General features: G+C 55.3%; 2 protein-coding genes across 2 annotated transcripts in view; both read left to right on the plus strand.

Moving 5' to 3' along the window:
• Positions 1 to 419: 419 nt before the first annotated feature.
• On the plus strand, positions 420 to 19,355 carry KPTN (kaptin, actin binding protein). Its single transcript, XM_074937939.1, has 12 exons — positions 420 to 765; positions 2,290 to 2,372; positions 3,417 to 3,501; positions 5,434 to 5,488; positions 6,546 to 6,621; positions 7,645 to 7,718; positions 8,230 to 8,339; positions 9,485 to 9,580; positions 10,083 to 10,149; positions 10,632 to 10,767; positions 16,531 to 16,740; positions 18,754 to 19,355. Exons 1-12 carry the CDS (start codon positions 420 to 422, stop codon positions 18,883 to 18,885), a joined length of 1,470 nt encoding a protein of 489 aa, XP_074794040.1. The 3' UTR covers positions 18,886 to 19,355.
• Positions 19,356 to 25,665: 6,310 nt separating this feature from the next.
• Positions 25,666 to 27,393, plus strand: part of SLC8A2 (solute carrier family 8 member A2) — a 74,089-nt gene continuing 72,361 nt past the window's right edge. Inside the window, exon 1 of the mRNA XM_074937234.1 lies at positions 25,666 to 25,783. Within this exon, the coding sequence (XP_074793335.1) occupies positions 25,717 to 25,783 (67 nt within the window). The 5' untranslated portion in view covers positions 25,666 to 25,716. The remainder of the gene's footprint in view (positions 25,784 to 27,393) is intronic.

The raw sequence follows: 27,393 nt of genomic DNA on the forward strand, positions 1-27,393 counted from the left end.
CCATGGGGGGGTTGCCCCAGGTGACCGTTCTGTCCCCTCCCCCGAGAGGGGGCGTGGCTGCCTTGCCCCTGGGGGGGCTGCCTCAAGTGACCCCTTCCAGCTCCTGCCCCGTGGGGGGGCTGCCCCATCCCCTACCCCATGCATGCGGGGGGGGGGCTGACCCAGACCACCCTGCCCTCCGCGAGGGGACACGGCTCCCCCTCGCTGCCCCGCGGGCGCCATTTTGGCTCCGGGCACCTTGCCCTGCCCGGCCTCGTGACGTCACCCGCCGCGACGCTGGCGCCTGTTGCTGCGCGAGGCCCGCCCGCCTGGCCGAGCTGCCCCCCGCGAGCGCCTGCCCGGCCGGCCAGGACCCCTCCGCGGGGAGGTGTCCGCTGAGCTGCCTGACCGGGAGGGCGGGTGGCCGCGGGACGAGGGGCATGGAGCCGCCTCAGCCCCCGGGGGCGCGCCGGGGCTGCCCGTTGCCGGAGGACAGCTTCACCCGCCTGGCCTCCCAGAGCAACGTCTACGGGCTGGCGGCGCTGGCCGGGGGCGGCCCGGGCCGCGGGGCCGGCGGGCGGGGGGGCCCGCGGCGGGAGGCGGGGCTGGAGGCAGCGGGCGGGCCCGGGCCCGAGGGCGCGGCGGGCCCCGGGCGAGCCTGCGGCGCGGGCCCCAGGGGGCTCCTGGTGGCCACCCTGAAGGGGAAGGTGATTTACTTCCGCTACCAGGACCTGCGGCAGAAATTGCGGCCGGTGGCCCGGGAGCTGCAGTTCACCTACATCCCCGGTGAGAGGGGTCAGGGGTCGTTCTGGGGTCAGGGGTCACGCGGGGTGGGTGGCCCGGGAGCTGCAGTTCACCTACATCCCCGGTGAGAGGGGTCGGGGGTCACTCTGGGGTCAGGGGTCACGCGGGGTGGGTGGCCAGGGGGCTGCAGTTCACCTACATCCCCGGTGAGAGGGGTCAGGGGTCACTCTGGGGTCAGGGGTCACGCGGGGTGGGTGGCCAGGGGGCTGCAGTTCACCTACATCCCCGGTGAGAGGTGCCGGGGGTCGTTCTGGGGTCAGGGGTCACGCGGGGTGGGTGACTCGGGGGCTGCAGTTCACCTACATCCCCGGTGAGAGGGGTCAGGGGTCGTTCTGGGGTCAGGGGTCACGTGGGGTGGGTGGCCCCGGGGGCTGCAGTTCACCCACATCCCCGGTGAGAGGGGCCGGGGGTCGTTCTGGGGTCAGGTGTCACGCGGGGGTGGGTGACCCGGGGGCTGCAGTTCACCTACATCCCCGGTGAGAGGGGCCGGGGGTCGTTCTGGGGTCAGGGGTCACGTGGGGTGGGTGACCCGGGGGCTGCAGTTCACCTACATCCCCGGTGAGAGGGGTCAGGGGTCGTTCTGGGGTCAGGGGTCACACAGGGGTGGGTGGCCGGGGCTGCAGTTCACCTACATCCCCGGTGAGAGGGGCCGGGGGTCGTTCTGGGGTCAGGGGTCACGGTGGGGCGGGTGGCCAAGGGAATTGCAAAAAAACCAGGAGTATTTGTGGCACCTTAGAGACTAACAAATTTATTTGAGCATAAGCTTTCGTGAGCTACAGCTCACTTCATCGGAACTGCAGTGCGCCTATATCCCTGGTGAGAGGGGTCAGGGGGTCATTCTGGGGTTGGGGGTGCTTCAGTTCACCTCCATTCCTGGGGAGAGGGGTTAGGGAGCACACTCAGGTTGGGGTGAGTCCACCCGAGGTGGGTGACAGGGACCTTTTCAGTTATTTCCTTGGTGCGAAAGGTCAGATTAGGGGCAGAGGGAGGGTCTGGTAGTCATTGTTAGGTCAGGGGGCTGGGAGTCAGGACTCCTGGTTTTTGGGAGAGGAGTGAGGTTTTGAGGTTAGAACAGGGAACGGGGACTCCTGGGTTCTGTTCCTAGCTTTCCTGAGAATTCTTTGTGTGGCCTTGGACCTGTGTCTCAGTTTCTCTCTGTCTCTGGAATGAGGATAATGGGACTGATCTTTGTAAATTGCTTTGAGATCCTCCCTCTGGTGCAATGTAGCCATTGTTTTTAAAGGCACCTGAGAGGTTATGGAAAAACACTCTTTGTTTGTATAAGGCCTGCAAACAGGAGTCAAGTATTGTGTAAAGTTTATTATTATTGCATTAAACTTTGTGACCTTTGGCAAAAATCTAAACTGTTAATCTAAAATGGTAAACTCTGCAAGGCAGGGACTGTTATTTTAGTCTGTGCTTGTACAGCCCTAGCACCATGGGGACCTGTTCCCTGGTACAAATAATAGTAACCAGTTGTGTCAATGATTTATTGTTTCTTGGCAGTTGATGCTGAGATTGTCTCGATTGACACTTTCAGCAAGTCGCCGCCGAAGAGGGGTCTCGTGGTGGGAATAACTTTCATTAAGGTACCTGCTTTTCCTTTCCTGCCCTCCGCTTTCTTCAACAGATGGAGTTTGTTGCATTTTAAAGTGTATGTAGCTCTGTGGAAGGTGCTGGAGTGAAATCCCTGAGGATGTAGCGAGCAACAAAACTGCTTCATCCCAGTCAGCAGCAGGGCAAACTTCTACACTGCGTACGCAGTCCTGCCATGTGTCCTGGGTGCAGATCTAATCTATCTAACTCCATGCACATCTGTCTAAGCTAGCGACCTAATATGATCCTCATTACTGTAGTGTCTGAGCTCCTCACTGTCTTTAATGTGCTTATTCTTACAACACTCCTGTGAGGTAGATCCATGCTATTATCCTCAGTGTACAGATAGGCAGTGGAGACCCAGAGAGGCTAAATGACTTAGATGCCCAATTGCCGCTGACTTTCAATTGGATTTGGGTGCCTAAGTCCCTTAGGCTCATATGAAAAATCTCAGTCCAAATTTTTGGCTTCTTTGCTGAGACAGCTAGCATGAAAAAGGTCTGAGACCTGCTCTGTGCCTCAGTTTTCCCTTCTGTAAAATGGAGATAATTATACCACCCTCCTTTGGAAAATGCTTTGAGATCTACTGATGGAAAGTGCTTGATGTTACGTAGGCCACTGAACCAGCTGTTATTCCCATGACAGTGACAGCTTTGAGCCCCTGATTAGCTGCCTATTCTACAGGCCGGTATTGTTCCCTTGTACTCCTCAGTCCAGGTCCATCTGTTGTCTCTAGTGAGATAATTAGACTGTAAGCTTTGTGGGGCAGGGAGTGTGGTTTTGTTCTGAGTTTCTGCCTAGCGCCGTGGCATGCTGGTCCATGACCAGGGGTCCTAGATAATAAATAATAGCAGAGGGCTAGGATTTAGACTCCATTGTTGGTCCCCAGAACTGTCCGTTCCCTTAAGGAAATGGTATGATAATGTGTCCTTTTAAAAATGTTGTGCTTTGAAATGAACCCCACAGGTTCTGTTACTCCCTAAGCTAACATCGCTGATGATCCTCAGACGGGTTCCTCTTTCCCTCTCTCTCTCCAGGACTCTGGAGATAAAGCGAGTCCGTTTCTGAACATTTATTGTGACTATGAGCCTGGATCAGAATATAACCTGGACTCCATCGCACGTAAGTAACCAAGCTAACATCTGACCTCTGACCCTGTGCTGTTGTCTGGTGGGAGCGGGGCAGCAGAGAGTAAATATAATTGGCCTCCTGCAGTCAGCCCAAGGGCTGCGATCTTGTCACATCTTACAAGCTAAGCCGCATCAGCCTGGCTCAGTACTTAACTGGGGGACCTCTAGGGAAAACACAGGTGTTGCAGGGAGTGGTGTTGATGACTCAACTGGGAGTGCTCTGAAGGGTGGGCGCTCTCCCCTGTGAGGCACCCTCTTTCAGAAAAGACCTAACTGAAATCTGGCCAGTTACAGGTTGCAAAAGGTCCCCCCACACTTTCCCTAAAGCTCTGGTTGTCATCCCTGGGGTCCTGGCCAATGTGAGTAAAGGTATTGTCTTCCTAAAGTTCCCATGTTTGTTCCAGTTGCGGAACTTTCTGCCCTTCCGAGCAGGGACTGTCCCTTCCTGTATGTCTGTACGGCCTCTGGCATGATGGGCTCTGGCTTGTGGGCGCTGCTGTAATCCAAATAATAAACCGCAAATAACAGTTGCAATGCTATGGCAGTTCTGTGTGCGGTTGAACAGCTGCTGTAGCCCACCCAAGAGGTGGCTGCATTTTAGTGGTAGGTGAGTTACCCTTGGGGATTCTGCAGGCTGACAGGTGCTGAAAATGTTCCAGAGCTGAAGATTTTGTTCCAGAGATGAAGATCTTTAAGTTACTTCAGAGAATTCTTGCTAGAACTGGCTGCCTAGTGTAACTTCTGCTGGTGCACCCATCCTTCAATCAGATTAAATGTACTGTCTGCAGAACTGAGCTGCGTGGCCGGGATTTTAACACTGTTGCAATCCTCATCTTGAAGACACTTATGGATTTATTCGGGTCCCCCTGTCGTCTTAGTATGGAAACATGTTAAAAAGGAAATAGTATCAGGAGGCTCTTGTTAAACTTTAGGCCCTTCAGCTTTCCTAGAATCCTGGGTAGGTCCCTCTCCCCTCTTTAATTTCTGCTACGTCCCGTTTAGCCCATAGCTAGGGGAGGAGGGCAGGGGGCAGTGCAAGATTGACAGAATGACTGTCTGTTCCCAAGCCTAATTTGAATTATGAATATTATGGTGCTGCCTAGAGACCCCAACTGAGATTAGGGCCCCCGTTGTACCAGGCACTGCCCCAGACCCTGACCAAGATTAGGCCCCATTTGCGCCAGGCGCTGCCCAGATCCTGACCAAGAGCAGGCCCCCATTGTGCCGGGCGCTGCACATGCACCTAGTAAGAGACAGTCCCTGCCCCAAAGAACGTACAGGCTAACAGCCAGGGCAGCCAAACAGTAAGCTGAAGGAAGTATTGTCACCCTTATTTTATCCTTTCACAGCCCGCTTTGAACCCTGTTGCGTATTGGGAAAAAATCTGTGAACCTTAAGAAAAGCTGTTTTGAGGGGTGGGGAGTTGTCTGTGTCTCAGAAACCCCTTTGTTGCATGACCCCCAATACGGCTCACTAGCCTATCCTGCGCCCCCATGAGGCACACGACATTCCTGTTCAATCTAAGTTCCCCTGCTGATTTTAGAGGACATAGAAGAGTCAAGCTTGAAACAGAAAGCTGACTGTAACCTTAACTCTAGCTGCCCTGTCACTGCTCTCCAGTGAGGGCGTGAGGCCTGGAGAGGTGCCATGATTTGCCAGGGTCACACAGTGAGCCTGTGGCAGCGCTGGGAGTTGAGTGCCGATCTCTTAGATCCCTGGCCACACGGGCATCTACTGCTTCCTTTGAGATGGGGATTAAAGCGTCGATTTCAGGAATGCTAAACTTCAAAGCAGGTCCTCTAGGCCGCAGCCTCTGACTCTCAGAGAGCCTGTGGTTTGATTTGTGGTGGTGTTTTGTTAGAGAACCGGCAGGTAATTCTGTGTCCGATTTACCTTCTTACTCATCTCTGTTCTTCCTCTCCAGAAAGCTGCTTGAACCTGGAGCTGCAGTTCACCCCATTCCAGCTGTACCATGCGGAGTACGTATATCGCTCCGCCGTTCTCTTTTCTTCCCATACACGAGCCTGCGAGCTCACACTAGCAATCACCGCTCCACGTGGCATGATCGTCCATCCCCCCCGACCCCTCCCTGCTTTAAACATCAGCTGTAAAAAAGACATTGAAGACTCTGGGATTTGCCATCCTGTCTTTCGGGGCCCGGATGTGTCTAGTACGTGGAACGGGCATGGTCGGCTGGGCAGTTGTGCAGAACAAGGCGGGTGATCCGGGAAAGGCATTTCAGAAACACGCAGGGGTGGCTTCCAGTCTCCATGACCCTTGGGCAGTGGAGTTTACAATTGTGACCAGAGCGGTCACTGATGCAGGGAATGGGGCATTGTGGGACAGCGGCTGGAGGACTGTTAGGATTAGCGCAGGTAACACAGGGTCGATGCTCGCCCTGCCTCGATCTTGGTAGGTTGACCATCATGCCAGACTGCCTGGGGAGGTGGTTGGACTGTGTTGCTGTAACGGGGCGTTTATGACAGCCAGAGACAAATGGAAGTGTAGACACATGCGCAAATAGGGTGATGCAGGCAGCTTACATTAACCTATGTTTTTAGGTGTAGACCAGACCTAGGATTGTTCATGCTCCTTAAAGATCCGATAGCACTTTTCTTGAGAGTTAGGCGTGTCAGCCCTGGGCGGTATCCAGTCCAAATTCCATCCCAGGGAAATTCCATTCTGTGTTCCTAAATTCCCTTTGCAATTTCATTTCTCCTCCCCCTGTCCTAACCTACCTAATGGCACTGCCATTCACTGTTAAACAGTTACAGCGTTCCACCCCAGACCTGGCTGCATTGCAGTGGCGGTGGACTGTGTGTGCTGGATCCCGAAGTGCTAAACACCCTCAAGTCCTGCTGAAGTCCCTGAGAATCAGGGTGCTCAGCACCATTCAGAACCAGGCCCGTGCGAAGGGCTTTGGGATCCATCGGCAGCAAAGTCTTTCCTCCAGCGGCACCTTTCCCACAGCTGGATCCTCAAGTGTGTGGAATCGCCACTTCTCCTGGTAATTATTTTCCTTTTCTGCTCTTCTAGAGTCCATGTTGGAGACCAGCCAGAGACAGTCTTTCTGCTGAGTGGGAACGACCCCTGCATTCACCTGTACAAAGAGGTGAGATCAGTGCCCAGGAGGAGCCACCTGCTGCTGGGTTCTGCCCTGGTACAGAGCCATGTGCTCTGGAGGTCAGTTGGAGAACAATTGATTCCTGTGTGGCCTGGCGCCTTTCCTCTCCAACACAGGGATCACTTACCTTCACTAAAATGCAGCCACCTCTGGAATAGGGTGGGGCAGCTGATAACATGGGGATCCCTCACACAGGGCTGCCATGCAGCTGCCTCTGGAGTGGGGTGGGGCAGCACTCACTCACGCAGTGCCAAATGTGGCCCCCAAAGGGGTGAGGTCTGGCAACTGTTCCCCAGCCACCCGTACAGCACTTTAGGACAGGAAATGGGGGATTCTGTGCTGACCTGCATAACACTGGCTGAAGAATTTCCCCCTGTTCTTTCTGCCTCCAGCCCATAGCTTGTGGTTGAGCTAGAGCAGAGCTCTTAGGAAGAGATGTCCTGTCTCGAGAGAGAGACTCCGAGTGCTGAGAATCCACCATGGCCCTTTGTTGCTTCTCTAATACTCAGAGCCCCGCCCTGTTGCACTTGCATTGCACCCTGTGGCTCTCTTCCCCTCCCCAGGGCCTCACATGGCTGGGAGCTCGTTGTGTGACACCTGGTGCAGGTTCACTTCCTTCCCAGAGATGCTGGGGAAGGACTGTGTGCGCTATCCCTTTAAAAAAAAGAAGTTCCATGTGGTTATAGCAAAGTGTTGCCTAGTACTCTCCGTCAGTAGATCCTACAGCACTTTACAGAGGAGGTTGGTCTCATCATCCCTTTTGGGATGGGGAAACTGAGGCACAGGGAAAGAGAAGTGACTTTGGCCAAGGTCGCCCAGCAGGCCAATGGCAGAGCTGGAAATAGATCCCGGGTCTCCTGAGTCTGTGTGGTGTTCCAACCAATAGGTCATGCTGCCTCAAAGGCACACTGGGGCAAGTTCAAAGGGAGTAACTGGTATTGGCCCCCAGTGTATCTGAGCTCAGTGTCTGGCCGGGCCTGGACTGATGACGGGACCGTTTCCCCCTTGCAGAACGAAGGCTTGCACCAGTTCGAGGAGCAGCCCGTGCAGAACCTCTTCCCGGAGCTCCAGGAGCTGCCCAGCAAGTAGGAGAAATGGTTTGTTAGGGGTGCATTCTCCCGGGGGGCTGAGCGGCAGGGTGGGGGAGGAGGTGTCTGTGTTAGCGTGGGCGGGGCAGAGGCCAGATCCCCCGATCGGTCTCACTCCATTGGAGCAGAGGCTTCCATTTGACACCAGCTGCGGCTCTAACCCACAGTTTATACCCCGATAACACCAGTGGTTCCCAGCCTTTCCCACGCTCGGTCGCCCGCCCCGCCTAGCCGGACCTCCTCCCCCGCTGTAGCAAGTGGGAAGTGTGGTCGCGAACTCTGCGCTGTTGGCCACCCTTAAAGATGGCTCAGCCTAGTGCTCACATGCAAGGGCTTCCTGCTGCTACTCTCAGCCCTGCGGCCCCTGGTCCCCCCAACACGTTCTCCTCCTTCCCCCCCGTATTCTCTCTCCCTGCCTTTTCCTTTCCTCTCCCACCTCCTCCTCCTCGGGGCAGCGTCCCCTGCCCCCGGCGGCGCACAGCCCAACGTCTTGTGTTTCCCCCCGCAGCGTGCTGTGGCTGGACGTCTGCAACATCCCTGGCTCAGGCCGGCGTCTCACAGCCTTTGGGTGCCAGAGTGGCTACGTCCGGGTGGCCCAGGTGGAGCAGGCCAGCAAAGGTGAGCCGGGGCTGCCCTTCCAAGGGCACGCAAGACATCAGTGGGTGAGCCGGGTGTGATGGGTTCCCCCCGTGGTGCCACCTGGAACTGGGGTACCGCTGAGCCCTCTGACCCACCAGCCTGGGCTCCCTCTCTCACTGTGCTGCTGTGACAAGCTGCAGACCTGCTCCTGGTCCTACACTTCCACCAGCATTCACACAGGTAGGGACACACCCAGCTGCAGTTACCTGCAGGCTTTCTGGCTAGCCACTGCATGAACCAAGAGTAGAAAGGCTACAGCCAAAATAACCACCAGCTTCCCAAGCTAGGATCCAAGGGCTGTGCCATTCTGACCTGGTCCAAACCCCAACCAGTATGAATTTTATTATCCAGTTCGCCTCCCCCTCAATTTGGAGAGGATTAGGCAACAGCCTTTGTCCCTTAAGCTATGTTTTCCCATGCATTTCACTCAAACTCACTGGTTTAGATAAAGCAAAAACAAGCTTATTAACTACAAAAGATAGATTTTAAGTGATTATAAGTCATAGCAAACAGATCAAAGCAGATTACCTAGTAAATAAACAAAAACGCAAACTGTCTAACACACTAGTTAGATTGAATATGAATTAGCTCGAGAAGGGGGGGAACTCATCTGAACTGAGGTTCTGCACAGCCCTGGGGAGTGGACTGTGGGAGCTTCCTGCTACACCCCTCGGGACAGGGGCTTGGCCAGACAGGATCTGATGGGCATTCCCATCTCTGCTGGGAGTTGTAGATTTCGAAGCTGTTTCCATCCCGAACTGGGACAAAAAGTCAAAATCCTCCCCCAGATTTCACAGCCCGACAAACCAAAACCAAAACGAATCCGGGTTCAGGTCAGTGGAAACGTTTTGTTAATTTCCAAACGTTTCGATTGCAACCTATTTTTTTTTAACCCTTTATTTAGTGTAAACTACGTTAAATTTTAAACCCACACCCCCTATCCCACGCCCCAACTTTTCTGAAACATTTAAACTTTTTTTTCAGTTGGGATATTCGTCAAAACTGATCCTTTCCTGCTAATGGTTTTGGTGACCCGGTGGGAGAACATTTTGTCCAAAAAGTCCCACCCAGCTGTCGCCTGGTCGCCCGCCTTGCCCTCAGCGCCCTGTGTCTCTCTGTTGCAGAGGTGCTGCAGAGCTGGAGCATTCAGCAGGATGGCCCCATCTCCAAAGTCGTGCTGTTCACGCTGCCGTCCCCTGGGGGTGACCCTGCCCAGAATGGTAAGCGCGAAGGGAGCTGGGGGTAGGAGGCGTGGCTTAGATTTGACCAAGCGGACGTTGGGGGGGTTCATTTGTAACTCATGGGGTGCTCTGTGGGGTCTGATGCACGTTAACCCTTGCAGCGCAGAGTACAGAATGCTTTCCCTCGACCTCGCAAACAGACCCAGCCCCCTCCCTCGCTCCGGTTTCCAGTCCTTTGGGGCTGCCTGGGGTTCAGGTGGGTTAGCTCACAGCCACTTGTTCTGTGCCCTAAGTCTTGGGGGGCACATTTCGGGGTGGTTCAGGCCACTGGAGTCCTGCTTCCCACTTCGCTTGTCCCCAGCAATGGAGTCAGGCTGAAGCAAGGCAGCAGGTGGAGTGGGGTCGAGGAGGGCCCAGATGAGCTTGCCTGGCAGATGCAGAGAGGGAAGCTGCCCAGAGCTCTGCAATGGCTGGGAGCCAAGCGTTAGCCCACTGGCTGGTGTGTCTCCCCGTCACCACCTGCCGTGTCTGCTCCCACTAGGTAATGCAGGCGACCAGGGCTACAGTGTTCTCGTCACTAGCACCATCGAGCTGTCCGTGGTATACAGGTCAGTGCTGGGGGCTGGGATGTGCCAAGATGCGCTTTGCCGGCGTCCCACCATGGGGCCCTTTCCACACCCTGGCTGGGGATGACTGGGTCGTGAGGGCAGAGTGAGCTTGGGGTTGAGAGCCGCTGTGGCCTGGCTGGCTCGGGGGCAGGTCTCTTCCCACCAGCTCACCTGCAGCTTGGATCGGCAGGATCCCCGGTCTCGTGCGCGCCTACGAATGCGGAATGCACGGCCTTTGCTCCCCTCCAGCTCCGTTGGAGACGAGGCCGTGACCAGGAGGGGAACAGCTCGCCTAGCCCAGCAACAGGCAGCCTTTCCCGGAGCCAGGGTCCCCCCCGAGGAGCCTTCCTCAGTCCTGACCCTAACCCAGGCTACCTGGGGGGCGGTTTGAGATGCAGTGTGGCCCAGGGCGTAGGGGGCTGGGCCGGGCCTCGGGAGATCCCTGCTCTGTGTTTGGTAACTTCCCCCACCATGCCCCCCAGGAACGTCCTGACCCATGGGCTGGCAGACCAGCTGACCCTGCCAGCCAGTGACCGGCATGACAGCGTGCTCTGTGCCCTGGTGACAGACATCGATTTCGACGGAGCGCCCGAGATACTCCTGGGCACATACGGACAGGTAGGTGGAGGGGCACGGCAGGCTGCTGGAGGTGGGCTGCTGCTTCCCTGTCTGCATGGTGAAACCCACTGAAACGTGCTGGTCTAGGGCCGACCCCAGGCAGGGAGCGAGAGCATGTGTCAGGTGGGATCCGCTGTGTGAATCTGTGATAGGGGCACTGAGGGATTGGCCAGTCCCAGCTGCTTCAGAGGAAGGTGGCCTGGCCCTTTTACCAGGCTAAGTCCAGGGGGCAGAAGCTCCCTGCGAATGGGGGGGCAGAGGGGTAATAGAGGGAGTTAGGGGAGGTACTCAGATTTCAGAGTAACAGCCGTGTTAGTCTGTATTCGTAAAAAGAAAAAAGAAAAGGAGTACTTGTGGCACCTTAGAGACTAACCAGTTTATTTGAGCATGAGCTTTCGTGAGCTACAGCTCACTTCATCGGATGCATAGCATATTGTGGAAACTGCAGAAGACATTATATACACACAGAGACCATGAAACAAAACTTCCTCCCACCCCACTGTCCTGCTCGTAACAGCTTATCTAAAGTGATCATCAAGGAGGGCCATTTCCAGCACAAATCCAGGTTTTCTCACCCTTCCCCCCCCCAGACACACATACAAACTCACTCTCCTGCTGGTAATAGCCCATCCCTCTTTGAAACCTCTCTTTATAATGCGCATGATAATCAAGGTGGGTCATTTCCAGCACTAATCCAGGTTTTCTCACCACCACCCCCCCGCCCCCACACACACACACCCCTCCAAAAACCACACACACAAACTCACTCTCCTGCTGGCAATAGCTCATCTTACAATGTGCACAGCAATAATCCAAGTTTAACCAGAACGTCTTGGGGGGGGGTTTGTAGGAAAAAAACAAGGGGAGATAGGCTACCTTGCATAATGACTTAGCCACTCCCAGTCTCTATTCAAGCCCAAATTAATAGTATCCAATTTGCAAATGAATTCCAATTCAGCAGTTTCTCGCTGGAGTCTGGATTTGAAGTTTTTTTGCTTTAAGATAGCGACCCTCATGTCTGTGATTGCGTGACCAGAGAGATTGAAGTGTTCTCCGACTGGTTTATGAATGTTATAATTCTTAACATCTGATTTGTGTCCATTTATTCTTTTACGTAGAGACTGTCCAGTTTGACCAATGTACATGGCAGAGGGGCATTGCTGGCACATGATGGCATATATCACATTGGTGGATGTGCAGGTGAACGAGCCTCTGATAGTGTGGCTGATGTTGTTAGGCCCTGTGATGGTGTTCCCTGAATAGATATGTGGGCACAGTTGGCAACGGGCTTTGTTGCAAGGATAGGTTCCTGGGTTAGTGGTTCTGTTGTGTGGTATGTGGTTGTTGGTGAGTATTTGCTTCAGGTTGGGGGGCTGTCTGTAGGCAAGGACTGGCCTTTCTCCCAAGATTTGTGAGAGTGTTGGGTCATCCTTCAGGATAGGTTGTAGATCCTTAATAATGCGTTGGAGGGGTTTTAGTTGGGGGCTGAAGGTGACGGCTAGTGGCGTTCTGTTATTTTCTTTGTTAGGCCTGTCCTGTAGTAGGTGACTTCTGGGAACTCTTCTGGCTCTATCAATCTGTTTCTTCACTTCCACAGGTGGGTATTATAGTTGTAAGAATGCTTGATAGAGATCTTGGAGGTGTTTGTCTCTGTCTGAGGGGTTGGAGCAAATGCGGTTGTATCGCAGAGCTTGGCTGTAGACGATGGATCGTGTGGTGTGGTCAGGGTGAAAGCTGGAGGCATGTAGGTAGGAATAGCGGTCAGTAGGTTTCCGGTATAGGGTGGTGTTGATGTGACCATCGTTTATTAGCACTGTAGTGTCCAGGAAGTGGATCTCTTGTGTGGACTGGACCAGGCTGAGGTTGATGGTGGGATGGAAATTGTTGAAATCATGGTGGAATTCCTCAAGGGCTTCTTTTCCATGGGTCCAGATGATGAAGATGTCATCAATATAGCGCAAGTAGAGTAGGGACGTTAGGGGACGAGAGCTGAGGAAGCGTTGTTCTAAATCAGCCATAAAAATGTTGGCATACTGTGGGGCCATGCGGGTACCCATAGCAGTGCCGCTGATCTGAAGGTATACATTGTCCCCAAATGTAAAATAGTTATGGGTAAGGACAAAGTCACAAAGTTCAGCCACCAAGTTAGCTGTGACATTATCGGGGATAGTGTTCTTGACGGCCTGTAGTCCATCTTTGTGTGGAATGTTGGTGTAGAGGGCTTCTACATCCATAGTGGCCAGGATGGTGTTTTCAGGAAGATCACCGATGGATTGTAGTTTCCTCAGGAAGTCAGTGGTGTCTCGAAGGTAGCTGGGAGTGCTGGTAGCGTAGGGCCTGAGGAGGGAGTCTACATAGCCGGACAATCCTGCATGTCAGGGTGCCAATGCCTGAGATGATGGGGCGCCCAGGATTTCCAGGTTTATGGATCTTGGGTAGTAGATAGAATATCCCAGGTCGGGGTTCCAGGGGTGTGTCTGTGCGGATTTGATCTTGTGCTTTTTCAGGAAGTTTCTTGAGCAAATGCTGTAGATGCTTTTGGTAACTCTCAGTGGGATCAGAGGGTAATGGCTTGTAGAAAGTGGTGTTGGAGAGCTGCTGAGCAGCCTCTTGTTCATATTCCGACCTATTCATGATGACAACAGCACCTCCTTTGTCAGCCTTTTTGATTGTGATGTCAGAGTTGTTTCTGAGGCTGTGGATGGCATTGTGTTCTGCACGGCTGAGGTTGTGGGGCAAGTGATGCTGCTTTTCCACAATTTCAGCCCGTGCACGTCGGCGGAAGCACTCTATGTAGAAGTCCAGTCTGCTGTCTCGACCTTCAGGAGGAGTCCACCTAGAATCCTTCTTTTTGTAATGTTGGTCGGGAGGCCTCTGTGGATTAGTATGTTGTTCAGAGGTATTTTGGAAATATTCCTTGAGTCGGAGACGTCGAAAATAGGATTCTAGGTCACCACAGAACTGTATCATGTTCGAGGGGGTGGAGGGGCAGAAGGAGAGGCCCCGAGATAGGACAGCTGCTTCTGCTGGGCTGAGAGTATAGTTGGATAGGTTAACAATATTGCTGGGTGGGTTGAGGGGACCATTGCTGTGGCCCCTTGTAGCCTGTAGTAGTTTAGAAAGTTTAGTGTCCTTTTTCTTTTGTAGAGAAGTAAAGTGTGCGTTGTAAATGGCTTGTCTAGTTTTGGTAAAATCCAGCCACGAGGAAGTTTGTGTGGAAGGTTGGTTTTTTATGAGAGTATCCATTTTTGAGAGCTCATTCTTAATCTTTCCCTGTTTGCTGTAGAGGATGTTGATCAGGTGATTCCGCAGTTTCTTTGAGAGCGTGTGGCACAAGCTGTCAGCATAGTCTGTGGGGTATGTAGATTGTAATGGATTTTTTACCTTCAGTCCTTTTGGTACGATGTCCATCTGTTTGCATTTGGAAAGGAAGATGATGTCTGTCTGTATCTGTACAAGTTTTTTCATGCAGTTGATAGATTTCCACTCCATGCGGCTAAATGCAGTGCCTTGCATAATGACAGGTTTCAGAGTAACAGCCGTGTTAGTCTGTATTCGTAAAAAGAAAAAAGAAAAGGAGTACTTGTGGCACCTTAGAGACTAACCAGTTTATTTGAGCATGAGCTTTCGTGAGCTACAGCTCACTTCATCGGATGCATAGCATATTGTGGAAACTGCAGAAGACATTATATACACACAGAGACCATGAAACAAAACTTCCTCCCACCCCACTGTCCTGCTCGTAACAGCTTATCTAAAGTGATCATCAAGGAGGGCCATTTCCAGCACAAATCCAGGTTTTCTCACCCTTCCCCCCCCCAGACACACATACAAACTCACTCTCCTGCTGGTAATAGCCCATCCCTCTTTGAAACCTCTCTTTATAATGCGCATGATAATCAAGGTGGGTCATTTCCAGCACTAATCCAGGTTTTCTCACCACCACCCCCCCGCCCCCACACACACACCCCCCTCCAAAAACCACACACACAAACTCACTCTCCTGCTGGCAATAGCTCATCTTACAATGTGCACAGCAATAATCCAAGTTTAACCAGAACGTCTTGGGGGGGGGTTTGTAGGAAAAAAACAAGGGGAGATAGGCTACCTTGCATAATGACTTAGCCACGGACTCTGCCAGGTGGGGGAGAGGGTCAGCTGGCTCCAGGCAGGGAAGGGGGGGTCCTGGGGGTTTCTACCTGCTCTCTGGCCTGTGACACTTCCCTGGGTCCCACTCTCGCCTCCATCGTCCCCCACCTCCATGCTGGGCATGCATGAGTTTACGCTGGGGTGGCGCTCCCACAGTATTTCCACCTCCTGGTTCTGCTGGCCCTGGGTCATGTGACTCAGGTTCAGGGCTGCTGGGAGATCATAGAATCATACCGTAGCATCATCGAAGTGTCGGGCGGGAAGGGACCTCGAGAGGGAGTTGCATCCAGCCCCCTGCACTGAGCCAGGGTCAAGTGAACCTAGACCAACCCAGACAGGGGTTTGCCTAACCTGGTCTTAAATCCTCCAGTGACAAGGAATCCACAACCTCCCTGGGCACCTGTCCCAGAGCTTAACTGTCCTTAGAGTTAGAAAGTTTGTCCTAATATCCAAACCTAGATCTCCCTTGCTGCCAGTTAAGCCCGTTACCCCTTGTCCTACCATCAGTGGACACAGAGAACAGTTGATCGCCGTCCTCTTTGTACCAGCCTTGAAGACTATTCTCAGGTTCCCCCTCACTCTGTTCTCCAGACTAGACGTGCTCAGTTTTTTTTAACCTCTCTTCCTAGGTCAGGTGTTTTAAACATTTTCTCATTGTTGTTGCTCTCCTCTGGGCTCTCTCCAGTTTGTCCACATCTTTAGTAAAGTGTGTTCCCCAGCGCTGAGCAGAGCGGGACAGTTACCTCCCGGGTTTTATGCGCGACACTCCTGTTAACACACCCCGGAATGCTATTCACTTTTTTCGCAACTGCATCACATGATTGACACACATTCAATTTGTGATCCCCTCTAACCCTCAGCTCTGTTTCAGCCATATGACCCCCTAGCCAGATATAAAGGGCAGCCGGATTTCAGAGAAAGATTCAAAGGAGCGGGGGAGCTGTGGCAGCTGGTCTGTGTGGAGGATGGGAGCCCTTGGGAGGGGTCTCCTGAGCTGGTGAGCCTGCAGACAGAAGTTGGGCGTGCCTGGTTTTAAGTTGAACTGTCTTAGGATAAAAAGTACAAAGCCCCAGGTTGTGGTGATTTTGTTTGGCTGCAGAATTGGGGAAACTGAGGCAGTGTCCGGTTGAGCACCAGATAAGGCGAGACCCTGTTACGCCCCCTAGTGGCTAGAGCTCAGCTCATGCCCCAAAGCAGGAAAATCCCTAGCCCTGCCAAATCCTCACTGTTCTAACGCCGTATTTTCTTGTTAATCACACAAACATCCCTCATTGAATCCCAGTAAGCGCTTGGCTTCAGTGAAATCCTGTGGCAGGGAGTTCTACTGGCTAACAAGGTTTAAAATGTGTGTGTGCGTTTCCTGTGCATGCCTTCTGCTGAAATGGGCCAGTAAATGCCAGGCCTGCTGGAGGAGGGGCGGCTGCTCAGAGATGGGGGTTGATAGGAGCTCCCTGGCTCTTTTGCAGATGTTGATCATTTGACGCTGCGCCTGCGTCCCGCTGGGTTACGCCCTCCCCTGCCTGCGCGGCCTGGCCGTCATTAGCATGGCCCATCTGTCCACCTGCAAACTTGCCTGCCTGCTTCCCGGCACGTTTCTCTCTTCCCCCGTTGCAGGAGCTGCTCTGTTACAAGTACTGGCGCTCGGCAGCTACCGGAGCTGGCGCAGCAGAGGCCGAAGCCTCGGCGCAGCCCGCTGGGGAGTTCCAGCTGCTCTGGAGGCGGAGTTTCCCCAGCCCCCTGCTGTCCATGGAGTACGCAGACCTGACCTGCGACGGGCTCTGTGAGCTGGCTGTGGTGTGTCTGAAGGGGCTGCATGTTCTGCAGGTGAGTTGGCCCCTCTGAGAAGGCCAAGCAGATCTCAGTAGCCCTCCGACTTTAGCTGTCCCAATGTCCTGGCCAACGATAATGACCTTCTCTCTGGCTGAAAACTCTCCTGTTAGTTGGGCATGGGGTTCTGCCTCACTTCCTGTCCTAAACTGGTGCGTGGGGTTGCTATGCAGATGTTCAACAGCTGCCACATCCCAGCCTGGAGGTGGTTACATGCCTGTGGCAGGTGAAGTGATCCTTGCATATGTGGCTTAAATCCTCTGCAATCTTTGGGGATGAAATATACTGCAAGAAATGTGTGAGTAATATTTTAAAGTTAGATTTCTGATGTATCCTTGTGGTCCCTATTTCTGGGAATCGGGTCCCCCACCCTTGCAATTGTGAGATGTTCCACCCTGAGGGAGCCTGCCCCTCTCACTAGCCAATCGGGAGTCTCCCAGAATTCCCAGAGCTGATAAGATCCCTACTGCAGAGCTCTGGGGATGCCAAGCATGGCTGGAGAGGAGGGATGTAGGAAGCTGGTTTTGTTTGACCTCTGCAGACTGTTGAGCCATCTAGTCGGGTATTCCTGCCTCTTCCTGTACTGGCTCTGGTCACTGGTCCATCCAGTCGGGAGGTGCAGCATTCAGCAGTGCCCAGTGCCGGGTACAGAAGATGATTTAGAAAAAAAACCTTTCCCAACTTCTGATAGTGTCACAGGCCAACGATATGGGAAGATAGGGGGGATTCCTTGCAGTGATCTGCTGATGCAGTAGATTTGGCTCTTCCTATCTTAGCCGCAAACGTTATTGGTGATAGAAGCGTCGTGATAACTGACCCTCTGATCCGTTGTGCTGTGAACACCACCTCCTGTACCTTCCCACCACACGAAGGAGTATTTCCTTTTATCGTGTCTAGATTCCCTGGGCCTTACCTTGCTGGGAATCCACCAGCGCTTGTGTGGGCTGAGGGTAACGAGCTCAGAATTTGTAGCTCAGTCGAGTCCCTTCTCCACTCTGCTCTTTGCCTATTAACGATTCATTTAAAATAGAAACGCCAGCCCCTGCATGCCGGGGAATAGACAAGGGCAGCAAATGGGGGTGTAAAAACCCCATTTCCAAGTGGTGGCGAATGTCCCCAGCACAGGTGCTGCAGAGCACAGCCAGAATGTTGCATGCAGCAATGGGGAGCTTATATACCAGGCACTGCTCCAACAAGAGCTGCCCAGGGTCGGGAGGGCCGCCCTAGCCCCGTGGTCCTTGTACTGCAGGTTTTGTCCTCTCGGAGAATCTTCCTGGAGAGCCGCAGTCTCGTAAACAGAGGCAGGAGTTTCTGCCCTTGCTGACTGTAGGAAGGAAGAGGGAGACTGTCTCTAGGGCTGAGAAAAGGCAAACGTCTGAGTTGCCCTAGTCCGGCTCCCCATGGTCGGCCTTAAGAACAGCCCCAAACGCCGCCTGTAAACCCAGCTGTCACAAGGGAAAGGTGCCAGGCCTGAGTCCCGCAGTCTGACATCGGGGTGCAGTCAGAAATGCCAGACGATTTTGCAACGTGCGTTCTGTGCACGACGCACCCCAGGCCGCTTGCCAGAGTTAAAGACACGAGCCAGGATACAGAACAACTAGCAGAGAAAGAAAGAGCAGATCCGTTCAGCGGAGATTGGTTATCATTCTGCTAGCACCTAGGAACCCATTGTGCTGGGAGCTGTCCAGACAAGGAACGCACAAGGCAGTCCCTGCCCTAGCGGGCTCACAGCCTGGGACATTTGACATGACATGGAGCGAGACAGGCGGGCAGGACTGCAGAGGAGAAGATTCTTGTGCGTATGCATGTGCAGGGTTAGCAGAAGCGAGCGCTAGGCCAGTCGAGCGGCGGGAGAGCAGGCCTGTCGGGTCGGCTGAAGCGAGTTCCGGCAGGTGGGCGATATGAGCTGGCTCCTGAAGGAAGTTGGGGTTGTCAGTAGCCGTGCTGTAACCTCTATGTGCCCGTCCCGCTCACCAGGTCACTGCTTCTCTCCCTTCTCCTCCCACACAGCATAGCCTGAAGCAGACGGCTCAGTGCCTTCTGGAGAGGCTTCGCCAGGAGGTGGCACGGCGGGCGAGCCACAGCCGCGTCTCCCAGCGGGTGCGAGATGCCAGTGCGGACGGGGAAGCAGCAGAGGAATAACTGGGCATGGCCTGCACTCGCCACATCGCAGCTGATTTCTGGCCATCCTGGTTGCAGGATCCTGCTCTCCGCAGGGGCTCCGGGAAGGGCTGGCAGTCAGAGAGGCCCCTTGCCCTGGGAAGGGCCGGGGGACAATGATGGTGGTGGCAGGGTGAGATCAGGACATGATGGAGGATCCAGCCCTAACGGATCTTCGTCTGTGAGAGTGGAACAGCCAACCAGGAAGCTGTGCTGTAGCCTCCCTGACGTGGACGTGTGCCAGTTCCGTGCAGCATATGCCTGGTACACACAGCACGTGCCAGGCGCTCCCCTCCTGCTGGGGAGAGCAAAGAATGAACATCGGACTTCTCCAGTCCCTTTGCCCACGCTGTGCCAGCCAGACAGGGGCCAGCCCGTGGCACAAGAGACCCTGAACGGTGACACCGAGGGCCACAGCTGACTTGGATGGATGTTTACATTAACACCTCCCCCCCCCCCCCCCCGGCCCGGTCCAGTAAAAGTTCCCATGCATCCAGTGTCTTGCTGTCATCTGTGTCCCCCCTGGTAAGGGGGTGTGGAGCTAGTTGGAGGTCCCTGCTAGCGGGGCTGCAGGCCACATTTCAGGGCACATTTGGGGCTCTCCTGTTATAAATTGGAGGCGATCCTTTAATGGAGGAGCTCCTGGGCATTCAATTTGGAGCAGGTCCCCCGGCCAGAGAAGGGTAAGCGGTTTGCAAGTGGGAAGTGATTTCTGAGAACCCCTTGGTTAAGCAGGCAAAGGCCAGTGAGAGCCAGTGGCTGGGAGCTGAAGCCAGACAAGTGGAGACTAGAAATGGGCTTGTGTTTAGCAGTGAGGGTCTTTAACCCATGGAAGAACCAATGCAGGGAGGCACTGGATTCGCCATCACGTGCTGTCTTTGCGTCCAGCGGGTTCCGGAGTGGCCTCGCGAACGGAACAGGGGAGCAAACCCCTGACTAGCAGGAAGATGGACGTTGGTCAGTTTCTGAAGGGGGTGCCTGGGGTCACCCCGTGAGTCGGGGGAGGGGGGAGAGCAGGGAGTAGCTCCCCAGGAGGCCTGGCTCACCACCTGACAGCCTGCCATGCCACAGGTGCCAGGGACAGGCAGGACCATCTGTCAGAGCAGCAGCCCCATATACCCCTGCCAGAGAAGAAATCACCTTTAATATTAGACACCAGCTCGTGGCAAGCATCAGGGTTTGTCAGTTCCAAAGCCTGCCGGGAGGGAATATCTGACTAATTTCCTGCATGATGCACGCAGGCCTTGGGCTCTGTATTTCCCTGAGGGCACCCGGGAGTTCTGCCTTCTCCAATGCAGCCAAGAGGGAGCAGCGTGCTTCCCAGACGGCTGGGAGAGTCGGCCGTGGTTGCTGCTGAGCCGAGCTGAATTATTGGGATTGTTTGACTCTTTCTAAGCTGGGTCCCTCTGAATCTCCTCTGTGGGGTTTTGGGGGCTGCAGGGGTTGGCAAAGGCTGGAAGCAGCTAGGGACAGAGATGTGAGTCGGGGTTCTCTAGCTGCCCAGTTTGAGGCAGTGGGGCTGAATGAGCGGGCGGAAGGGGGAAGAGAAGTTTTGTTAGAGGCGCAGGGGTCCGGAGGTGTCGGTTTTATTCCCAGCGCTGCCGTGAACTCACACAGTAGCCTGGGGAGCTTGTCACCCAGGAGGCCGGGCACCTGTGAGGCTGAATTTGCGAACGCTTGTTAAATGCTGTGAGACCCTCCGCTGCAAAGGGCTACGCACGTGTCTGGGTGTTAGACAGGAGGCACCCGTGGAGCCATTTCTCCGTCCTGCGTTCAGCCGCGGCTCACCTCTTCGGGCACGTCTCATTACCTCAGATCTGTACAGCATGGCCTCTAGGGAGCACTCCTGTCACGACACCAAGCCGTTCTCAGGTGCATCACAGAGCACTTGACAAAACAGCTCAGCTTCATTACCCCGTTTTACGGATGGGGAAGGTGAGGCACAGGGCGGGGACGGAATGTGCCAAGCAGGCTTGGGGGCAGAGCTCTAACCACTAGACAACACGGTCACTTCATACACTACAAATAAACCGATAACGTCCAGGGATGTGGGTGTAGTGATCTCGGCAAAACCCAGCATCTCTGAGCTGTGGCCATTTGCAGCCGTCTCAGCCCCCGTGCTTTGGGAAAAGCTCTTTCTGCTATTCAGCAGGATTTCTCCTGCCCTTGCTCTGATTTCTGTGGGCGGCTCTCAGATGGCACGTGAAACGCCAGGATGAAGCCGAGCTGTTGTCTCAGCCTCCCTCAATATACCGAATCCTTCTCCCTCTTCCTGTCTCCCTTCCCGTCCCCTTCCACACTGGTCCTGCCCTTCCTCCCTCTCTCCTCCCCAGCTCCAGCGTACGGTCTCTCTCTTTTCTTTCCGCACCTCCAAGTCTTTAAAAAGAGCTGCCAGATAGACACTCTTTCCCCCCACCCCCAGTTTTCCCTGTGGTGGAATGGCAGCTGGTGGGGTGTGATGGGATGGCAGGTAGGTGTGGGGGCGGAGAGGGGATGGGATGGCAGGGGGAGTGCGTAGGAGAGAGAGAGTGAGAATTGCTTTAACATCAGGATGAATTCTGGTGCAGGCCAGAGCAGGCTGAACGCTGGATTGGAAAATCTGTTTCTGTTCTTTGCCTTTGCTGCTGGTGCCCACGCCCCATCTCGGAGCCCGGCTTTCCTTTTCCCAGTCTTTGCCTGGCTTACAATGGAAGCCCTTTGGGGCAGGGACCGTCTTATCCCAGATGTGCGTCCAGTGCTCGCCGAGGCTCCCCGTGCTGCAGTAACACAAATGATGAAATATACAAATCTTGGGGCTTTGGTGGCTGCCCTCTGCTCCAGTCCCCAGGGATGGGTTAGTGGATGTGAATCAGCGGATCGCCAGGCTCTTGAAGTGGGGCCCAAACTCTTTAGTGAGCAGCCAGCTGCTAACTACAGATAAACCAGCTTGAATTCCAGGGTGGCCTCCCTTGGCCAGCCGCTGGGACCGGGCAGGAGCTTTCTGCAGCATATGGCTTGAGGCTGGGGTAAGACTTTGAACACACAGGGATGGATTTTCCAAAATGTTCTGCACCCCCTTGCATCGAATGGGGCTGCAAGCGGGGTGGGGGTGGGGTTCTTTTTCATTCCACCCTTTGCACCTTCTCCCTCTTTCATTTTAGAGCCCCCTACCCCTATTTGCAGACGCACATTGCCAGGGAACAGTAATGCCTGGGGAGAGTTTATTAAATGTTACACTGCTTTGAATGCTCTTCAGCGCCCGCTAGTCAGACGGAGGGTGGACTAGCCCCACGAGCATGGCCAGCTGTTCTCGGGGCCCAGCAGGGGTCTAGGGGGGGCCAAAGTTTGGGAACCACCAATAAATACAGAGCAGGGGGTGGAGTCACTGAAAGCGCCATGAGGTCTGTACTGTGCCAGACAAAGGCCAGGGTTATTTCTCTATCTCTGGGCTGTCCTGCTGCTTAGCCCTGGATTGGGACTCAGGAGATTTGGGGCCAGTTCCTGTCCTGCAGTGGACTTCCTGTAAGAGCTTGGGTAAGTCATTTAGCCTCTCTGGGCCTCAGTTTCCCCATCTGTGAAATGGGATAAATCACCCTTCCTTTCTTCTCCCCTGGGATAGTCTAGTCTAGCTAGACTGCTGGCACAATGCGGCCTGGCCTTCGTTAGAATGAGGTGAATAATAATTATCAGCAGTGTGTGAGTTGCTCTCAGGCAGTGACTCTTACTAGCACTGAATTTCTCTTGCTTTTTCCTCCCCTCTTCATGTTCTCGCCTCAGCAGCCAAGCTGGAAGAGTTTCGTATATTTTAATCTGAGTTCTGCAGTGCACCTGAAAAACAAAAGGCATTAGTCTTTAGTAATTGGCGAAAGATCTTAATTTCCTCTCTCCATAGGCATCTTGCTAACTTCCTGCACCGTTGCCTGGTATAGAAAGCGGTGCTAAAAATAAATCGAGCAGGGTGGTGTTTAAATGGAATTTCTCTCCCAGCTGGTTTCGTACAGGCACATGGAAATGGACCTGTTCTTTTAAGGAGATTTGTCCCCTTATGCTTTCCTGCATGGACCCGTTACTCAAGAGGATTTTTTCTTTTAAATGGCCAGGTTTCATTTTAATCGCCCTTCTCACCATTAGGTTTCATGGAGCATAATCAATATGCAGTTTGCGCGGAGCCGATTGGCTCTGGCTTTCTTCCCCTTGCTCTGCCGCTTGACACATGCGGTGCCTGGAACCAATACACTCTGGGCACTTTGCATATTCATGAGGTGGATTGTTGTGTGGCCGGGAAACCAAAGGAAGTGTGGGGGGGGGGGCGGGGGGGGTTGGAGCCTTTTCCCCCAACAACCTCTAGAGATGGCCTCTGCTGTTTTTCTCCCCCCAGCCTGCTTCCTTTGCCCGCTGGAGAGAGCCGCAGCAAAGCTGGCGATCAGAGGCAGGGTGGGGATGGAGACAAGGCAACGGATATTAAAGCAAATGTAGAGAGGGGAAGGTGGCGACCCCTTTGGAAATGCCCCTCCCTCCCTAGGTGCCTTTTACCATCCTGGCCCTAAATAATGTGTGTAGGGCTCCAGTTATAGGTAGTGTGGCCTAGTGGGTAGAGCACGGGACTGGGAGACCTGGGTTCTACGCCTGGCATGGGCAAGTCACTTTCCTGCTCTGTGCCTCAGTTTCCCTTTATCTCTTTACACTGTGAGTTCCTTGAGATGGGCTGTCTCTCATGCCACCTGTGTGCAGCGCCAGGCCCCGTGGGGCCCTGATCTCAGCAGGAGCCTGCGGGTGCTACTGTAATATGCCAGCTGGGTTAGGAGGTAGCCACACAAAGGGCAAATGCATGAACTAGTTCCCCCCCCCCTTTGTGTTAAGTGCCCCAGGCTTGTCTTAGGGAGGGTGGGTCTTTGCTTTGAATGCGGAGCCTTGCCTCAGTGGGGTTAGAGCCGGGGCGCTGCCAGGGGAGCAGGGAGCTGGGTTTCTCTCCTGCCCCTCATGGCACAGCCAGGGAAGCCGGCAAACTTGAATCAGAAGTGTCCCCAGCTGCAGGGGAAGGTGTGGTTCGCTGGGTGCCTTGGAGCTCGGGCACTGGGGGGCTGGGATCTGTCCTGCACTGCGGGGAGGGGAGAGCTGGGAGCTGTCCTGCACTCTGTGTGTGTGTGTGGGGGGGGGAAGCTGGGATCTGTCCTGCACTGTGTGTGTGTGTGTGGGGGGGGGGGGGGAGCTGGGATCTGTCCTGCACTGTGTGTGTGTGTGGGGGAAGCTGGGATCTGTCCTGCACTCTGTGTGTGTGTGTGTGTGGGGGGGGAAGCTGGGATCTGTCCTGCACTGTGTGTGTGTGGCGGGGGGGAGCTGTCATGCACTGGGGGGGAGGGGGGAGGGAGCTGGGAGCTGTCCTGCACTGTGTGTGTGTGTCTGTGTGTGGCGGGGGGAGCTGTCCTGCACTGGGGGGGGGGGGGAGCTGGGAGCTGTCCTGCACTGTGTGTGTGTGGGGAGCTGGGAGCTGTCCTGCATTGTGTGTGGGGGGGAAGCTGTCCTGCACTGAGGGGGTGTGGGGGGGGCAGCTGTCCTGCACTGTGTGTGTGTGTATGGGGGGGGAGAAGCTGTCCTGCACTGGGGGTGTGTGTGTGGGGGGAGCTGTCTGCACTGGTGGGGTGTGTGTGTGTGTGTGTGTGGGGGGAGCTGTCTGCACTGGCGGGGTGTGTGTGTGGGGGGGGGGAGCTGTCCTGCACTCTCTCTGTGTGTGTGTGTGTGGGAGCTGTCCTGCACTGGCGGTGTTTGTGTGTGTGTGTGTGTGTGGGAGCTGTCCTGCACTCTCTGTGTGTGTGTGGGGGGGGGGGGGGGGGGCAGCTGTCCTGCACTGGCGGGGTGTGTGTGTGTGGGGGAGCTGTCCTACACTCTGTGTGTGGGGGGGGGGGGGAGCTGTCCTGCACTGGCGGGGTGTGTGTGTGGGGGGGGGAGCTGTCCTGCACTGGCGGGGGGTGTGTGTGTGTGTGTGGGGGAGCTGTCCTGCACTGGCGGGGTGTGTGTGTGTGTGTGTGGGGGAGCTGTCCTACACTCTGTGTGTGTGTGGGGGGGGGGAGCTGTCCTGCACTGACGGGGTGTGTGTGTGTGGGGGGGGGAGCTGTCCTGCACTGGCGGGGTGTGTGTGTGTGTGGGGGAGCTGTCCTGCACTCTGTGTGTGTGTGTGTGGGGGGGGGAGCTGTCCTGCACTGGCGGGGTGTGTGTGTGTGTGGGGTGGAGCTGTCCTGCACTGGCGGGGTGTGTGTGTGTGTGTGGTGGGGGGGAGCTGTCCTGCACTGGCGGTGTTTGTGTGTGTGGGGTGGGGGGGGAGCTGTCCTGCACTGGCGGTGTTTGTGTGTGTGGGGTGGGGGGGAGCTGTCCTGCACTGGCGGTGTTTGTGTGTGTGGGGTGGGGGGGGAGCTGTCCTGCACTCTGTGTGTGTGTGGGGGGGGGGAGCTGTCCTGCACTGGCGGGTGTGTGTGTGTGTGGGGGGGGGGAGCTGTCCTGCACTGGGAGGTGCTGAATTCTCGGGAGCTCCGGGCCCCCTCTCTGCCAAGATCCCCTTTCCCTGGGACTGGGAGCCCCGCCCCCGGGTGCTGGCCGCCGCCCCCCCGCCCCTGGGTGCTGGCCGCCCGGCCTCTGTCCAAGCTCTCCCCGTGCCCCCCTTTTCCCCAGGACCCGCCCCGCGCTCCGCCCCCCACGCTGGGCGGGCTCCGGCCGGCTGCAAGGGCGGGGGCTGGGGGGCGGGGGCGCGTCTCGGAGCGAGCCGGCAGCTGGAGCGGCCCCCCCGCCCCTCCCGCACGCAGCCCCAGCCCTGCCAGGCGGCGACCATGGAGAAGTAACTTGATGCCTTCGGAGCTCGCGGTCAGCCCCAGGCTCGAGGTGGGGAGGAGAGAGAGGAGCAGACCCCCAGGTATGCCGGGGGGGGGCAGCTTGGACACATGGTGGGGGGGCGGGTGCTGGTGACTGGATGGTGCTTGCAGGTTTTTCCCTCTGGCTTCTTTGCTGGAGGCTCTGGGAGCAGGATGTGTATGGGGGGGGGGAGTGGGCTGGGGGGGCAGCTGCCCTGTGTGTGTGGGGGGGGGGCTGGATTTTCCACCCGCAAATCACTTGCGTGCCCCTGTCTCTCCGTTACCTTGGCATCTCAGCTCCTTTTCCCACCTCCTGCAACCTACCCCCCCCCACTCTCCCCTATTCAGTGGGTTTCTCCTTACAGTCCCGGGGGGGGGGGCAGATTCTATAGCTGGCACAAAGGGAGCTGACGCCACCTGAGAACCTGCCCCCCCCCCCCCGTCTTGTGCAGTGTTAGATTTGCAACTGATGCCTTGGCAGAAAACAATCCCCCCCCCCCCCCCCGGCTTGGGATGGATCCTGCCGGGGCTCCTCCCGACCGTTTAATAATCAGAATCCATTTTTTAAAATTCCCCTGTAAACTTCCATTGTCTTCCCCGGCTCCTGGACCCACCTGGTGCCTTTACCCGCCTGCTCCATGTCCAGTCTGTGCCCTGCTCCGAAGGGGGCCACCCCATGCCAGCGGCCCCTGGGTCTTCTCGTTGCATTCGCCAGAGGGATGCTGGCGCCCACGGTTGATTGGAAAGTGCGTGTTGCTGCCCCAGGAAAGGGGTTCCTGTGTTTGGAACAGGGGCGATTGGAATGGGACGGAGCGGCGTGGCGGGCCCGCAGCAGGCCCGTTATGTTGGGGGACAGGTGTTCTGCCAGAATCGGCTTGATTTCCCAGGCGGCGAAACGCGCTTTTGAAACGGCAGGGGCCAAATCCTCAGCTGGCGAAAAGCGGCGCCGTCCATGTCAGCGGTGGCCGGGCTGAACTGGGCCAGAGAGGGCTTTAGCTCTGCAAACGTAGCCGAAGAGATCCGATGGGTTTCCTCCCCTCTGCGGCGGTGCACGCTTTAGAAATTCACGTCGTAAGAAATAGGATGATGATTAAAGCGCTGACAGCGTGTGGTAGGCAGCAGACCTGACCCTCCAGGGGTTACGCTCCAAAAGATAGAAACCAAGATGCACTGGGAGAGCCCAGCAGGTGAAATAACTTTGAATTATTTGCTGCTGGCTAGCTCCCAGCAGGTGTAAATTGGCGTCACGCCACGGAGTCTGTGGGACCAGAGCTGCAGCTGGTGTCAGTCAGCATCACTCCCCTGGAGTCGGTGGGGCCAGATCCCCAGCTGGTGTGGAAAGGATCTGACTCCATTAGAGTCAATCGCGTCAGATCCCCAGCGGGTGTAACTTGGTGTTACCCGACTGGAGTCAGTGGGGCCAGATCCCCCGGCCGATGTAAGTCAGCGTCGTGCCATTGAAACCAGCACAACGGTGCGGCTTTGCACCGGCGGAGGATCTGGCCCCGTGCGTATCATTTACACGGTGAGAAGATAGAGGGCGGTAACATTTCACAGCATGGTAGAAGTTAGGCTGCCTGAAAACTGGGTTTTTCCTTAGGATGCCACCTTCAACCTGAATTAAGAATACAGTTACATTGTCTCCAGACATTATCCCGCAGTCTGTGGGACT

Source organism: Natator depressus, chromosome 23 (genome assembly GCF_965152275.1).
Source record: "Natator depressus isolate rNatDep1 chromosome 23, rNatDep2.hap1, whole genome shotgun sequence".
Lineage (NCBI taxonomy): Eukaryota > Metazoa > Chordata > Testudines > Cheloniidae > Natator > Natator depressus.

Bases quoted from the DNA above. Each gene is read 5' to 3' on its own strand.
- KPTN (XM_074937939.1), top strand. From the start codon at position 420: ATGGAGCCGCCTCAGCCCCCGGGGGCGCGCCGGGGCTGCCCGTTGCCG. The intron at 3,502-5,433 runs GTAAGTAACCAA...CTTCCTCTCCAG, and splicing joins TAACCTGGACTCCATCGCAC to AAAGCTGCTTGAACCTGGAG. The intron at 16,741-18,753 runs GTGAGTTGGCCC...CCTCCCACACAG, and splicing joins AGGGGCTGCATGTTCTGCAG to CATAGCCTGAAGCAGACGGC.